The sequence below is a fragment of the Podarcis erhardii genome, assembly GCF_964252035.2.
Source record: "Podarcis erhardii genome assembly, chromosome: 18".
Classification (NCBI taxonomy): domain Eukaryota; kingdom Metazoa; phylum Chordata; class Lepidosauria; order Squamata; family Lacertidae; genus Podarcis; species Podarcis erhardii.
Genome location: NC_138516.1, coordinates 3,240,090 through 3,257,477, shown reverse-complemented (window position 1 = coordinate 3,257,477; position 17,388 = coordinate 3,240,090). Strand labels below are relative to the sequence as shown.

Here is a 17,388-nt window from a genome sequence, read left to right as displayed (position 1 = left end):
AGGATTGATGACCTAATTGAAGGTTAAGGTTGTATTTAAATTTGTCAGTACGCTTGTTATTTAAGGACAAACTCCTCGTCCCCTTCCTCTCTTCAAGGGACTTAACACCGGCTGACGCTGGGGAAGTAGTAACTAGCTTTTGTTGGAGGCTGTGCAGCTGGGACGAAAGATCATCTAGTCTTTTGAATATACAGTGCAAGGTTTTGATTATTAAATGGGACTGTTCAAATGTCATATGATTGGCCGTGCCAAGGACCAGTTCTTCCTTCTGAGGAGAGACTACACTCTTACTGTTGGCCGCATCGCTTGTTGTTTGTGGAATTATTCGCTCTTCGTCTTTAAGTGCTGACGCGCAGTCAATCAGTGGGTTGAAACGGTTCTGCGTTCCTACCATGTAGGAACAATCCAGTAGATTACTCCCTTCTTTAAAGTGACATGGTTCGACCCTTATTTGCTTTGATCTCGGAAAGGGAGCGGGGACCATCTCCTCGGGATCTCTAAGACGTTTCCCATATCCCATGGTTCAGATATCGAGAAGAGGGGGGATAGTATTTCAACGTCAACTCAGGTGATAAATATTTCCTTCTAGCCAGCCAGCACTTGCAATGGGGGTATATTTCGCTGCCTGTTCATATGAATGAATGAATTAATTAATTTATTACGGTCATAGACCAGAAAAAAAAAACAACAACAACGGTAGTTTACAAGGGGAGTAATGGTGTCAATTAAAAATTGTAAAATTATACATAAAAGCAATACACATATGCACACACACACACACACACACACATATGAAAGTTGGCGTCTTCACCCTCACCCTCACAGGCCGGCAATTTAGGTCTATTTAGATCTACAAGGAGACTACCAGTAAGCAACACAGACCATTCCTTTGAAGTCCTACTCCCACCAGGACTAAGACTAATATAAGATTCTTCTTCAAAGCTTATCGCAGGGCCCACCGCAGTTCGGTCTCAGATGAAAGGGAAACTCTCAGATGAAAGGGAAACTCACAAAGGCCTCACCTTGAACAGGGGAGTTTCTCGTCATGCAGCTTCGAGCTTGGTCTGGATTCTGAACTCGGCTGCAGTAGAAGTTCACAGCAGGTTTCCTTCAGCTGTTAATCTTCCTTATCACTTAAAACAATTAGAGTAGAGAGCGGCGACACACAAACGGGAGTTCCCACAGGGCTTTCCGAGCAGTTTTTCTTAATATGTCTTTGGCTTAACTCAGCCTGCCTGCCAGTGAAGTGTTTCCCAGCAGCTGCAGAGATCCTTTTTTTGTAAAAATAATAAAAATGCTGATGAAGGTAATAAAAAAGCTGATAAAACTAGTAAAAACTAATATAAACTAATAAAAACCGCACAACTAACACGCAGCTCAAATCAATGCTTCCTCTAACGACGCCATCTTGGGAGACTCGTATTAAATTTATCTTAATTAGTGGTTGAGAGATTATCAGAATCCTGAAATTTGGGAAATCACATTTCAGACTCCATTGCCATTTTCTTTGAAGATTTATTAAGCAGGGAAGCAGGTAAACGGAGAAGAGGAAACAGAGTTCTGTGGCGCAAACCTTAGTTGTCCTGAACGAATTACGAAGAAAAAGATATTCTGGTCACCCCAATGGTCAGTGGGGGGTAGAAACTGTTATGATATGGATGCAATGCAGCTGCAAAGTGCTGGCTTGAAAAGTAAACATGATGGGAATGTTGGGACTGTCCGTGGGAAACAGAGGGACAGTCAACTGACAGTGCGAAGCACCGGAATTAGCTCAGAGTGTAATATGAGCTCTTCCGTTTATTCCTGTCCTGGAAGCACAGGAAGTGTTTTGTCTCTACACAGCTATAGTTTGAAGACAGCAGTCATGTTTTTTGTAACGCTGCAAAGACAGAAATAAAGGCATGTAAATACGTTTCTGTCTATCTCTTTCCCCTGCCAGGGGGCAGGAAAGAGGGGGGGTGTTCTTCTCACGTTTGAGAAGAATCGCCGATCGAGACCTTGCCTGCGTCTGCTGGGGAATGCAGCCAGGGAGGTCAACAGGGAATCATGCCGGGTGCCTTGGAGAGTTGCCAGTTTCTCCTGATATGGGCTTGATTTCCCGACAGAAAGGACCCTGAAGAGGGATTCAAAGGCTGCATTCCAGAGATCCGTTTGAATTCATTCCATGAGTGCATCACATACCCACAAATACTCCTAACTGTTCCTCTTTGTTGCACCTTCCTCTTTGTTGCATCCTCCTCGTCTCCCTCCTGCTTTCCTTTTGGTCCTCCTTCCTCTTCATTGGGGGCCCAAGGAAAGAGACCTGCCTTCTCCGACAAATGGCCTTCAGCATCATCTTCTCAGTTGCTGTTTCTTCTGTCTTGGCAAAGACCATCACGGTGGTGCTGGCCTTCCTGGCCACAAAGCCCGGGAACAGGCTGAGGAGATGGCTGGGCAAGAGTCTGGCCAACTCCATTGTCATCTCCTGTTCTGGGGGGCAAGTTCTCATCTACACCATCTGGCTGGGCTCTTCTCCCCCATTCCCAGAGCCCGACATGCACTCCCAGGTGGAAGAGATCATCCTGCAATGCAACGAAGGGTCTGTGGCCATGTTCTACGTTGCCCTCGGCTACCTGGGCTTCTTGGCTGCCACCTGCTTCACGGTGGCTTTCCTAGCCAGGAAGCTGCCTGGCTCCTTCAACGAAGCCAGGCTGATCACCTTCAGCATGCTGGTCTTCTGCAGTGTTTGGGTGTCTTTTGTGCCCACCTACCTGAGCACCAAGGGCAAGTACATGGTGGCCGTGCAGATCTTCTCTATGTTGGCCTCCAGTGCTGGGCTTCTGGGCTGCATCTTCCTTCCCAAGTGCTACATTATTGTGCTGAGGCCTGATCTGAACACAAAGGAGCACCTGACAACAAGGAATTAAGGGGACATCTGATTCTTAAAATAGTCCATGTTCCTGATGTCCAGAAGTGCATAAAGGAAACACAGCTACTCACCCATGCTGTTTATTCTCCATCTCTGAAAGAGATTGTGTTCCTTCTTAGCCTGGATTTTAGGAAGTCCTGTTGACATGAACACTAAGATGGGAGGAAATGTTTTGCTCCCTTGCTTTGCCAAGGACTACAATGAGTCCTGGTCTACTGCCCTCAGTTTGTAAACTATTATCTTATAATAATTTTGTGTTTTGGAAACTTATATTTATCTCACAACAAGATAGTTTAGAGGGAGAGGAGTTAGGTTTTTGAGTCTGTTTGCTTTGTCATGACTACCTATTAACCATATCAATTCTAATATTCCACAATACTGTTTGGTTCTGCCAGTTCTATGTATTCAATTTTCTATGCGCCATTTCCCGCATTTATGCGCTATCATTCATAAGCTCACTTCACATCATTTCGTTCTCCTAAGCTTTGTATATCAATAAACGGAGAAATTCATTTAAGACATCTTCCGTAGTCTGTTGGTTTAATTTCTGTACTGTGTAAGCTCCGCTCCCTGTTTCAAAGAGTAGCAACTGACCTTAGCCAAGCCGTGACTGGGATCCAGTGGATTTTATTGCATTGGCCAGGGTTAGGGATCGGGTTAGGGGCGGGCGAGGCAGGCGAGGCAGGCGCCAATCTGGGTGAGTCATTGTGAAAGGAGGCGGGGAGGGCGCCACCACTGAGAAGCCCCTCTGCCTGCTTCCCAGGTTGTGGCACAGGTCATCATCCGATGAATTTAGAGCTTCATTTATTTCTGTGTTTATATTTAAAGAAATGATGCATTTTAAAAGTATTGCACATTGATGGTAATATTAAGAATGCACTTAAAATTACTACGCACAACAATGAACAAGTGATTGCAATGCACACACAGTTAAGCAGCATAAATATTTGTTAACGAAGTCTATTCTTGTTGTGATTATTATTACTTTTATTGCTACTAATACCAGTGGCTTACAAGACTGATCTCTATTCTGCCTTGGTCAGTCCCCACCTGGAATACTGTGTCCAATTCCGGGCACCACAATTTAAGAAGGATGTTGACCAATGGGAAGAAACCCCTCACCCCCCAGAGAGATGCCGGCTCAAAGAGACCCCTGAGCTTAGACTACGAAGCCTCTGAGGGCGTGCAGAGTGCAAATCCCACCCAGAAGTGCCAGAGCAGGATCCCCCCACCCCAAGGGCCCCTCTCTCTCCCGGGCTCACCTGCCAGCCTCTCCGGCCTCTGAGGGCGTGCAGAGTGCAGATCCCCCCAGGGGCCCCTCTCTCTCCCGGGCTCACCTGGGGGCCCCATCCCTGCCAGCCTCTCCGGCCTCTGAGGGCGTGCAGAGTGCAACCCCCCGAGGGGCCCCTCTCTTTCCCAGACTCACCTGGGGTCCCTGCCCCTGCCAGCCTCTCCGGCCTCTGAGAGAGTGCAGAGTGCAGGATCCACCCCCAGGGGCCCCTCTCTCTCCCGGGCTCACCTGGGGGCCCCGTCCCTGCCAGCCTCTCTCGCCTCTGAGGGCGTGCAGAGTGCAGATCCCCCCAGGGGCCCCTCTCTCTCTCTCCCGGGCTCACCTGGGGGCCCCGTCCCTGCCAGCCTCTCCAGCCTCTGAGGGCGTGCAGAGTGCAGGATCCACCCCCCAGGGGCCCCTCTCTCTCTCTCCCGGGCTCCCCTGGGGGCCCCGTCCCTGCCAGCCTCTCCAGCCTCTGAGGGCGTGCAGAGTGCAGATCCCCCCAGGGGCCCCTCTCTCTCTCTCCCGGGCTCCCCTGGGGGCCCCGTCCCTGCCAGCCTCTCCGGCCTCTGAGGGTGTGCAGAGTGCAGATCCCCCCAGGGGCCCCCCTCTCTCTCTCCCGGGCTCACCTGGGGGCCCCGTCCCTGCCAGCCTCTCCGGCCTCTGAGGGTGTGCAGAGTGCAGGATCCACGCCCCAGGGGCCCCTCTCTCTCTCTCCCGGGCTCCCCTGGGGGCCCCGTCCCTGCCAGCCCCTCCGGCCCTTGGGTGACTCTGGCCAGCTGGACGGGCTGCAGGCCCTGGTGTCCCTGGCGGAGGAGGAGGGTCATGTGGCCCTCGGAGGGGAAGGGGCCACCTTCCAAAGGCCCTGCAACTCCCGCCAGCCTCCGCCGGCAGACTTCCCAGCATGCACTGCCAGCTCCATTAGGCCAATGGTTGAATCCCAGCATGAATAAATTTGAAATTTACTCGTTTTCCCAGTGTATAACCAAATAATTCAATCTCAAGGAGTCTTAGGTTTGGCTTCGCTTATTCGCTTCATGGATAAATTAACCTCGATTAGGTTTCATTTCATTTTTCTCACGTCCTTCTTCCCAGCATGCTTTGCTGCCCCATCATCTCACAAACAAAGATCCTGTGTCCTATAATTGAAATCTACTCATTTTCCAATGTATAACTGAATAAATACATCTGAAAGTGTCTTTCTTTAGGTTTCACTTAATAGCTTTATGGATAAATTACCCTTTATTAGGTTTCATTTCATTTCTCTCATGTCCTTCTTCCCAGCATGCTTTGCTGCCCCATCTTCTCACAAACAAAGATCCTGTGTCCTATAATTGAAATTTACTCATTTTCCAATGTATAAGTAAATAAATTAATCCCAAATTGTCTTTGGTTAGGTTTCACTTATTAGCTTTATTGGTAAATTACCCTTTATTAGGTTTCATTTCCCTCACATCCTTCTTCCCAGCATGCTTTGCTGCCCCTTCTTCTCCAAACAAGGATCCTGTTTCCTATAATTGGAATTTACCCATTTTCCAATGTATAACTGAATAAATACATCTGAAAGTGTCTTTCGTTAGGTTTCACTTATTAGCTTTATTGATAAATTATCCTTTATTAGGTTTTATTTCCCTCACGTCCTTCTTCCCAGCATGCTTTGCTACCCCTTCTTCTCACAAACATGGATCCAGCTTCCTATACTTGAAATTTACCCATTTTCCAACGTATAACTGAATAAATAAATCCCAAGGTGTCTTTTGTTAGGTTTCACTTATTAGCTTTATTGGTAAATTATCCTTTGTTAGGTTTGATTTCATTTCCCTCATGTCCTTCTTCCCAGCATGCTTTGCTGCCCCTTCTTCTCCAAACAAGGATCCTGTTTCCTATCATTTTATTTTTCTCTAAACGTATTTGGATTCTTCCATTTAAACTTGATGGAGGGGCAGAGCGATGGAAAAAGAGACAAGGCTTTTCCTCCCAGCCTTTCCCTCGCCCTTCCCAGGCTGCCCTGCGCAACCTTCCTCCTGGCCTGCTAATAAACTCAGAATAACCAATTATTATACTAATAAACCCACATAACCCAGGAAGCCTCCAAGAGACCTCGTCCTTTTCCTCATTCCCTTGGAGGCACCTAGAAGGGCTTCCCCCTTTTCCCGACGTCCCGCGGCTCCGGCGCCCTGGACAACAGAGGCCAAAATGGCCTTGGCCACCCGCCAGTTGTTTGACCTGCAATTTAGAGCTCCAAAAATGCTTTAAATGCATGTTGTGGCTGTGATTTTTACAGTGCTTTTAATATTCTGTTGGGAGCCGCCCAGAGTGGCCAGGGAAAGCAATATTATTATTATTATTATTATTATTATTATTATTATTATTATTATTATTATCATCATTATCTCATCGCCTTGATTGCAATGAAACCTAAAGCAGACCCATTGAAATGCAATTATTAACTTGGTTTCGGGTTTACACCAACCATTCTTCTTTTCGCAGTTGAGATGTTATTTCTGACCATTCACTTTGTTCTGATTGGTACCTGATTGATAAACTCATTCTTTAACGTCATCGGAATCTCTTGCTATTGGTTTATAGATACAAATTCTGTTCTTAACCTGAAATTGTTCTTAACCTGAGGTACCATTTTAGCTAATGGGGCCTCCTGCTGCCGCCTCGCCGCTGCCACGTGATTTCTGTTCTCATCCTGAAGCAAAGTTCTTAACCCGAGGTACTATTTCTGGGTTAGGGGAGTCTGTAACCTGAAGCGTCTGTAACCCGAGGTACCACTGTATGTATATAAAGTCAGAACATTATTGTAAAGTTCCAAGAAAGGAGATTCCAAACCAACATCAGGGAAAACTTTCCGATAACAATGACTCGCGAATCCAGCATCAAAGATGCAGAGAGAAGCCCCGAACAATGGGGGCTCCTCCTTTTAACAAGTTTCTCCAGGTTACCCCCCACACCTTGTTGGAAGCATCACACACATGTCGTGAACATGTCATAGAACAGGTGTGGTCCTGGGGTGAAAACTGATGCCGTGTCCATCCCAAATGTAAGGCCAAGGGAAATACCTGCCATCTCTGACCCTCCAGACCTTTGTCTTTCCAATACACGGAGACCGGGAGGACATGGTTTCCTGGATGGGTTGGTGTCAGGATGGAGGGCTTGACCCTTATGCCATAGGGCAGGTTCAGAGATGAGGGCAATGCCAGGCTCAGCCCCAAGCCCCTCCTCGGATGGCCACCTTCCCCCTGAAGAAGCAGCCTGGGCAGGATGCCAACCCGTCCCGGGAAGGATTTCTGCTGATTTCTTTCTCCAGATTCCTCCTCAATGGAGGGTCGCTCCAATGCAGCCCGTGGGTGTCCATGGCTTCTTCGCCCTTCCCTGCTTGGGCAGCTGCAGTACCAGCGCAGGCGTCGCTAGAGGGCGATGTTTCGCAACCTCTCCTGATCCCGCGCTTCGGATTGGCAAAGGAAAGAGGGCGCTGTCAGGAAGGGCGCTTGGTGATTGGTCAAGCCCTTGATGAATGGGGGAAAGGAGGAAACGAAGGGGATCGCTGTACGCTGCGCTGCACGGGGTTGAGCTACAGACGTGCAGGTCTGCAACACGTGCAAAGAGTCGGCGAGCAAAACACAGGATCAAAATTCAGGGCGCCACCGGCGAAGTCAGTCCTCTGTTCTTTTCTCCGGTTACAACCTCCCTGATTTCAGAATGGGGGGAGAGTCACATTTATAAGCCCCCCCCCAATGGATCAGCAAGGGCATCAGCCCCAATTTCAACCCAGAGGGAAGGGGAGGCCAGGAAGCAAGTCGCTCCCTCCCCTCAGCTGGAAGGGGCCGTTAAAACGGGGAGGGGTCAGAGCCACAGACTTTAAGTCCCCTAAGCTATTGGTCTGAAGCTCAACATCCCAAAAACGAAGATCATGGCCACTGGTCCCCTCACCTCCTGGTAAATAGAAGGGGAAGAAATGGAGGCAGGGAGAGATTTTACTTTCTTGGGCTCCATGATCACTGCAGATGGTGACAGCAGTCACGAAATTAAAAGACGCCTGCTCCTTGGGAGAAAATGACAAACCTAGACAGCATCTTAAAAAGCAGAGACATCACCTTGCCAACAAGGGTCCATATAGTTAAAGCCATGGTTTTCCCAGTTGAGATGGATGGAAGTGAGAGATGGACCATAAAGAAGGCAGATCGCCGAAGAATGGATGCTTTTGAATTCTGGTGCTGGAGGGGTTCTGTTTGTCTTTAAAAGGGGGGGTCCAACTCTGTTACCCCCCCCCCCCCGTAGAGTTAAAGCCATGGTTTTCCCAGTCGTGATGTATGGAATTGAGAGCTGGACCATAAAGAAGGCTGATCGCCGAAGAATGGATGCTTCTGAATTCTGGTGCTGGAGGAGACTCTTGAGAGTCCCATGGACTGCAAGAAGATCAAACCTCTCCATTCTGAAGGAAATCAGCACTGAGTGCTCACTGGAAGGACAGATCCTGAAGCTGAGGCTCCAGTACTTTGGCCACCTCATGAGAAGAGAAGACTCCCTAGAAAACACCCTGATGCTGGGAAAGATGGAGGGCGCAAGGAGAAGGGGACGGCAGAGGACGAGATGGTGGGACAGTGTTCTCGAAGGAGGCAGTGGAAGACAGGAGTGCCTGGCATGCTCTGGTCCAGGGGGTCACGAAGAGGCGGACACGACTAAACAACAACAAAGCTATTGGAGACAAACTAGGGAGGGGGAGAAATAAGCTTTCAACTCCCCCCACCCACAATTAACTCCTTTATAACACTAAAGATACTTTTGTGAGATTTTGACCAGCTTCGGCCCATCTGAAGCTGATACAGGCTTGTCTCATCTTGAGCCCACGCAGAGCAGTCCACACAGCAGAAGGATAAGCAGTCCCCAAATTAAAAGAAATTAAAAGACACCTGGGAGAAAAGCAATGACAAACCAGGACAGCATCTTAAAAAGCAGAGACATCACCTTGCCAACAAAGGTCCGTATAGTTCAAGCTCTGGTTTTCCCAGGAGTGATGGATGGAAGTGAGAGCTGGACCATCAAGAAGAATGGATGCTTTTGAATTCTGGTGCTGGAGGGGTTCTGTTTGTCTTTAAAAGGGGGGTCCAACTCTGTTACTCCCCCCCCCATTTCCCCTATGCGCCTCCCGCTGCCGACCACGCTGAGGACTCAGCCCCCCCCTTCAGCTGCCTCCTTCCTCCAGCTGCTTCTGGCGCCCTCGCTCCGCCTCCCTCCGCCAGGCCACGCCCCTTACAGGCCCCCCGTCTTGGCCAATCAGCGCGGGGCAAGGGCGAAGGGTGGGGCGGGCGAGGCAAGCGGGAAGGGAGGGGAGGGGAGGCTCCTGTGCTCGCGAGAGTGGCAGGCCGCCTACGCCAATCCGGGCGAGCCATTGTGAAAGGAGGCGGGGAGAGTGGAGCTGGGGAAGGCAAGAGGTGGGCGGGGCTTAGTGGGGAGTGGTCACGCCCACTGGGAGGGTCAAGGCAAAGCTGGGAGGAGCCTCTGGCCGGACTTATTTCATTATTATTACTAATATTAATGAGTAATGAAGTATGAATTTGGGGGGAGAGGAATACATTACATTAGTGTGCGATCACTGCATTACTAGGATATTTCATTTCAATCAATCAGATCTTTATTACCTTAGTAGACCAGCATCAGTAGGGTGAGGTACAATCATTTACAGTCTGTAAAACGTTTCGGACAGCTAAAAAGTATTAATCACAAAGTATATATAAATCAATTTATTTATATAAATTTACAATGTACTCTGATATGAGTGTTCATTAAATCTAGAATAATAATAATAATAATAATAATAATAATAATAATGGTGTTGCAATGGAGGATTGCAAGGAAAAGAAAACTCCTGGCACTCATTCTTTCTTGCTACAGAATTAAAAGATTTCTCCACTTTTCTCCTTCTTTTTCTCTTGGGTGGTGTGTTCAGCGGTCTCCCTCAGGGGAAACAGGTCCCCCCCCCCCTGGAGGAAATGGACTGATCGGAACCTGGCTGTGACATCGGCTCAGAATCCCAACCTCACTTGGCAGTTGAGACCAACCCCTGCCTTGATCAGCAGCCTTTGGGTGCCTTATCTGCAACTGCAAAGTGAGAAGATTGACGCCTGGGAAAATGGTGAGCGGACCAGCAGGAAACTGCTAAGGGAGTTTGGAGTCCTTTTATTCTGTTGCAGTTGCAGAGAAAGGAGGGTGGGGGATTGCGGGCCGCCCCAGGTGTCATCACTGAGGGGGGTGGCAAAAGGACAAAAAGCCGAGTTTAAAATAAAAATAAAAATTGGGCTCACCAAAACTTTTAGTTGAATCAAAAAACATGGCTGGCACTGGGCGCCACACCGTGGGGGCTGGCACTTACCGGGGGGGGGGGCTGTAGAGTGCCTGATCCTAGCGTCTCTCCTGGGAGTGACATGGTGGCTTGGGCCCCTGCAGGCTGGGCGCTGCCTGAAACGGCAGCGTGGGGCTTGCGTCTGCCCTCTGCCTCTCCCTCAGCCGCCCTACAGCTGAGGGGGAGGCAGCAGATAGGCTCCAGGTAGCGCCCCCCACCTGCAGGACCCCCGCGTTGAACTGGGCACCCGAGCGGCTGGCTATGCCGCTGTTCTGTTGTTTCTTTTCTTTTCTTTTTTTAATAAGAAAATCTTTATTAGACAAACTTTAAAAAGACATTACACGGAATATACATACATACAAACACAAATACCAAGTCAAAAACAAATAAAAAACAGAGTACAAGAGAAACAAAACGAGAAAAAAAGAAAAAAAAGAAAACAAAACAAAACAAAAAACAAGACCTCCATCCAGCTCAGTCTTGGGTTACACAAACTTATACAATTTCTGCAGTTGTTCTAACAATAACTCTAAGCTCTAAACGTCGTAAGTATTAACTACTGTCTACTGTTATATAGTTAATTCCCAGATTAGTCTCAATGTAATTTAGAAATTTGTTCCACTCATTTTTTAATTTGGCCATATTATGGTGCCTAATTCTTTGTGTTAAACTCGCTAGTTCTATATATTGAAACAGTTTCACTTGCCAATCTCTAATCGAGGGCATTTCTGGGGATTTCCACTTCTGTGCTATTAAAATTCTTGCCGCCGCCGTGGTGTATTGGAAGAAGGTTTGGTCTGCCTTCTTTATTTCCTCCTCAATCATACCCAAGAGAAACACCTCGGGAGCTTTAGGGAAATTATATTTCAAGATCTTTTTCAACTCCTTGTAAATTTGTCCCCAGAATCTCTTAACCACATCGCAGGTCCACCATACATGAAAAAAGGTTCCCACCTTATCTCTACATCTCCAACATATATTATCGGTGTTCCTGTACATCTTTCCTAGCTTTGCCGGGGTCAAATACCAGCGATGCATCATTTTTTCTAAATTCTCTCGAAGAGTTGCACAGGCCGTAAACTTCATACCCTTTTTCCACAGAGTCTGCCATTTATTAAGATCCACCTTGTACCCGAGGTCCCTATCCCATTTAACCATCGCACCTTTCACCACATCCTCTTTGGTGTCCCATTCCAGTAATTGTTTATACATTTTAGAGAGGAGTTTATTATTACTTTCCAAAATTTCCACTTGGTATTTCGATTTTTTTTCACTCATCCCTAGTTTTTTATGTTCACCCCAGAGTGCATTAATTTGGTGAAAGTGTAGCCACTCCTTAATTTTATCCTTCATCTCCTCATAAGGCCTAATTTTCCATCCCTCTTCCGTTTTTACTAATAGGTCTTCATACGTCCACCTTTCCCCTGTCATATTTAATTTTTTAATTTTAACGATGTCAATCGGGGAGAGCCACCAGGGGGTACCCTTTTCAATCACATTTTTATATCTATTCCAGACTTCCAATGGCGGGCCCCTGATGATGTGGTTGGAAAAGCCCCTGTGGACCTTCCCTTTCTCCTGCCACAAGTAGGCATGCCAACCAAATCTTATATTAAAGCCCTCTAAATCTAGCATGTCTACGTTCTTTAAAGTGGCCCATTCCTTTATCCAGCATAGGCAAACTGCCTCATAATAAAGCTTTATATTCGGGACTGCAAAGCCACCTCTATCTCTGGAGTCCGTGAGATATTTAAACTTGACTCTGGCCCTTTTCCCCTGCCATATAAACTTAGCCAAAAATTTTTGCCAGTTCTTAAAACAAGTGGTACCTTTGATTACTGGAATATTCTGGAATAGGAATAGTAATTTCGGGAGGACACACATCTTTATCGCAGCCATCCTTCCTGTCCACGATAATTTCAGCCTATGCCAAGTCTCTAAATCCTTCTTAATTTCCTGCCATACCTTATTATAATTATCTTCCACGAGGTTTATATTTTTTGGTGATAAACAAATTCCCAAATATTTTACCCTGTTCACGACCTTGATTCCAGTCTTTTGTTCCAACCTAGTTTTTATATGTTCATCCAAATTCTTTGTTAAGATTTTAGTTTTTTTCCTATTTAGCTTAAATCCTGACAATTTGCCAAAATCCTCTAAAAGTTCTATTGCACAACTAACACTGTCCAGAGGGTTCTCTAGAGACAAGACCAGGTCATCGGCATACGCCTTTAACTTAAATTCCTTTTCCCCAATTTTTATCCCCCTTACATTTAACGTTTTCCTTAATTTATTTGCAATAACCTCCAAAACCATAATAAATAACAGGGGTGACAGGGGGCAGCCCTGTCTTGTCCCTTTCATGATCGCGAAGGATTTGGATAAATTATTGTTAATGATCAGCCTAGCCCGTTGCCCTGAGTATATGGCCTTGATGCCTTCCATGTAAGGACCTTCTATTCCTACCATTTTCATACATTGTAATAAAAATTCCCACGAAACATTATCAAAGGCCTTCTCGGCGTCAATGAACATCAGGGCTGCCGGGATGTCTGTCCTCATGTCAAGGTATTCAATAATATTCAATATGTGGCGGACGTTATCCTTCTGTTGCCTATTGGGTAGGAATCCCGCTTGATCTTTATGAATGTATTTCTTTAGATGTTTCTTGAGTCTATTAGCCATAATATCGGCAAAAATCTTATAGTCGCTATTAAGCAATGAAATTGGCCTATAGTTTCTTATATCTGTTTTTTCCTTTTCTGTTTTTGGTATTAAAGTAATACTGTTCTGTTGTTTCAATTATGGGTGCCTTGAGAGTTAATGTGCTGTGCTTGCTGCCCCCCTCGTCCTGATGGACCAGTCCCCCATGGCACCAGGGCTGTAGGTCTTCCCTGGCTAGCTACTCAATGTGGGCAGGAGAGTTTGCCTTCTGGGTTCCTGTCTCATTTGGGGCTGCTCTCGGACTTCCGGGTTGGCGCCTCCGGCAATGGCTGAATTCCTCTGATCGGGAGGCATTTGCCTCGTGGAAATCTGGGTCTGGCCGCCATGGCAAGGCGGAGACCCACTAAAAATCACCGGCGGGTGAAGCCTGTGAACCTGGGATTCGGCTGGCACCTTTTGCGCCTCCCCCACTCGTGGGGAAACCCGGTTTCGGGGTTCCGGAGCAACGTGGGGTGAGTGTCACGGTGCTTCGAATTGACTGCTTCTTCCACGGAGCAAAGCCGCATAGCTGTTGCCAGAGAGCGCTGACTTTTTCCTGTGGACAATTTGATCTTAAAGCAACTACCTGTGAGTAGAGCGGAGAATTGGATTTTTAAACGTCTTAATTTGACACCGAAACGGGGAGGTTCAAAACAGGAAGTCCGCCTTCCCCTTTTGTAAATAGATCACAGCAAAGAGACTGTAAGCTAAAGTCTTGGAAAGCCTATTGTAAAGGACTAAATTTCCATCGGTAGAAAACATCAAACCCCCCTTGGAAGCAGGAGAAGAGGGGGGAAGTTTTGGATTGTGTGTGCCTGCAGGAGAGAGTGAAGAAAGTCAAAATACCACCGCTCCGAACCTGAAAACGGGCTGCTAGTAAGACTGACGTTTTTGGATTGGTCGTTGACAGTGAATAGAACATTCGCTGACAGCTAGCTAAATAAGAGAGATACATTGTTTCTATTCTCTCCGTCTGCTCTTAAAAAGGAGTAAAAGTAACTGAAAATTGAAACTAACTTGATTGTTTGAACTGTGCTTAAAAGGATTGATACAAATAGAAACTGTTTCCCTCTAGAGGAAGCCTTTGAAACTATTACAAGAGCTGAGCTGGGGGAATTTCCAGCTGCAAGATAAGGCTGTGAGACTTTGGGAATGACCTTGAATCGGTTAAGAATGTCAACAGAAGAGGCCTTAGTGGCTGTATTATGTAAGATAAATGATTCATTGGAACAGCTTCACAAGAAGGTGGATTTTTGGGGACAAAAGGTGAATACCAATACAGAAACTATCCAGAAATTGACACAGGAATCCACTTTGACTTGGCAAACTGCGGAGAAGGCTAGGGAGAAAGCTGTTGCCGTTGAACCTAAAGTAACACAATTGGAGAGAGAAAGAGTCCCAGCCTCATACATGCAATTTGATGATCATAAGTTGATGCCTTTTATGATTGAATCTAAAGGAAAACAGACTTTGAGGATCAGAGCCCTGCCTGAACTGGAGAGGGAAGGTTTGATGGACTTTCTTACACAGGAATCTGCTGATTTTTGGGACCTGGAATTGGGCCAAGAAGAGACTAAAATTGTGAGGGTTTTCAGACTTTACCAGAAGAACTTAGAAGAACAACAGTCAAGAGTGGAAATTTTGAAAGACGTCCTGAAATACCTTTTGGATCTTAGGTTTAACTATGGAAATTTGGTTGCCCTGTCGAGATGGAATAAAATTATCTTTAGGTGGGATTTTCCCCAAGACCTACTCTTCAGCCTCAAAGGAAGGAAAACAAAAATAAGATCAGTAGAAGACAAAGTAAAGTTCTTGTATAAGTACGAAGAAGACCCGCAGAAGGGACTTGGAAAAGAGTTAAGAGCATCGGACAGAAGATCACCAGGTTGGTGGACTATATGGAATTGGCGGAACGGACTGGCAGAATCCGAGACCAGGGAGAAGAGACGGTGGAAGAAGATTGGAAAAAGTTTAAAGACGATTTATAGAAATAATGTAAAATTAATGAGTGTTTGAAAAATGTTGGAATGAAGTTCTACGGCTTTAGTAGAAATGTTATAAGGAATTAAGTATAGATAGATTATTAGAGTATTAAAGGGAAAATAAGGTTAAAATATGTTAAGACAATTATATGACAGAAATAGAGGAAGGTGGAAAGGATTTGCTGAAATAATTAACAGAAGTGGAATACAAAAAGGGAGGTGTGAGGAGGTTGATGAAACAAGGGAATGAAAGTTAAGATATTGGTATGGTAAGAAGTGTGTTTTAAAATGTTTTTGTTTGGTTATGTGTAGTTTATTGTGTTAGTGTTGTGTTGTGTATTGTTTATATATTGTATTGTATTGGGATTTTTTTTCTTCTCTTCTTTTTCTTCTTCTTTGTTATGTTTAAAAGCAATAAACATTTTGGGCTGCTCTCTTTCTCCTTTCTCCCTGCCACCACCACTGGGTCTCTGCCAGCAGTCAGCCATCGAGGAGGACATTTTCCATGAAAAAGACAATGAAGGAAAAGGCGAGGAGGAGTCCGCAAGACGGCTGGATCTCCTCAGTCCTGACTGGGTAAGTGGCCGTGGCCTAAGCGGTGATAGGCAGAAGGGGAGGGGGGCATATCAACCACAGGATGAAACTGTTGTTTCAGTTAGGGGTGCCTTGAGTTTTAATGTTTGGTTTGGTTTTTTAATTGCTCTTTTTTGCATCTTTCCTTGCAGGTTCCAAGTATGTCACCCTTTTCCAGTGTTTCCTCCCTGTCCTCCCTGGATTCCCTTTGGGACTCCCTCAATGAGGTACGTAGCAGACAGAGCAGGAGGGAAGCCCTGCTGAGCTGGGCAACCCTGAGGCTGGGGCGGAGGAGGAGGAGGAAGCCGGCCGGCCGGCCGGCCAGCTGGTCAGGCCACCTTCTGGACTGGTCAGGAGCAAGGGGGCAGGCAGGCAGGCAGGCAGGGGGCTGCTAAGGGTATGCTTGCTGCCCCACTTGTCCTGATGGACCAGCCCCCCATGGCGCCAGGGCTGTAGAGCTTCCCTGGCTAGCGACTTAGTGTGGGTTCCTGTCTCATTTTGGGCTGCTCTCTTTCTCCTTTCTCCCTGCCACCACCACTGGGTCTCTGCCAGCAGTCAGCCATCGAGGAGGACATTTCCCATGAAAAGGAGGAGGAAGGAAAAGGCGAGGAGGAGACCGCAAGACGGCTGGATCTCCTCAGTCCTGACTGGGTAGGTGGCCGTGGCCTAAGCGGTGATAGGCAGAAGGGGAGGGGGGCATATATACCGCAGGATGAAACTGTTGTTTCAGTTATGGGTGCCTTGAGTTTTAATGTTTGGCTTGGTTTTTTAATTGCTCGTTTTTTGCATCTTTCCTTGCAGGTTCCAAGTATGTCACCATTTTCCAGTGTTTCCTCCCTGTCCTCCCTGGAATCCCTTTGGGACTCCCTCAATGAGGTACGTAGCAGACAGAGCAGGAGGGAAGCCCTGCTGAGCTGGGCAACCCTGAGGCTGGGGAGGAGGAGGAGGAGGAAGCCAGCCGGCCGGCCGGCCAGCTGGTCAGGCCACCTTCTGGACTGCTCAGGAGCAAGGGGGCAGGCAGGCAGGCAGGGGGCTGCTAAGGGTGTGCTTGCTGCCCCACTTGTCCTGATGGACCAGCCCCCCATGGTGCCAGGGCTGTAGGGCTTCCCTGGCTAGCGACTCAATGTGGGTTCCTCTCTCATTTTGGGCTGCTCTCTTTCTCCTCTCTCCCCACCACCACCACTGGGTCCTGTCTCTACCAGCAGTCAGCCTCTGAAGTGGCTATCAAGGAGGAAGAGCCACAAGAAGAATCAGTGGGCCCCCCAGAGGAGGACGGAGAGGACAAAGAGGACAGGGAGGACCTTGATTTGGCGTGCCCCCCACCTGGAGAACACCTGGAGGCAAGCGTAATTGAGGTCAGATGAAACATTCATTCATGACATATGAAAAGCTTCCCTGAACAGGGCTGTCTTCAGATGTCTTCTAAAAGTCAGATAGTTGTTTATTTCTTTGACATCTGGCGGGAGGGCATTCCACTGGGCGGGTGCCACTACCGAGAAGGCCCTCTGCCTGGTTCCCCGTAACTTGGCTTATCGCAGTGGGGAACCGCCAGAAGGCCCTCAGCGCTGGATCTCAGTGTCCGGGCAGAACGATGGGGGTGGAG

General features: G+C 47.3%; 1 protein-coding gene across 2 annotated transcripts in view; it reads left to right on the top strand.

The window, feature by feature from the left end:
* LOC309332886 (uncharacterized protein) overlaps nt 1-17,388 on the top strand; it is a 251,246-nt gene that overhangs the window by 154,691 nt on the left and 79,167 nt on the right. For both annotated transcript variants that reach the window (XM_081846206.1, XM_081846205.1), the window contains 2 exons: nt 15,938-16,012; nt 16,341-16,436. In XM_081846206.1, the coding sequence (XP_081702332.1) occupies nt 15,938-16,012; nt 16,341-16,436 (171 nt within the window). The remainder of the gene's footprint in view (nt 1-15,937; nt 16,013-16,340; nt 16,437-17,388) is intronic.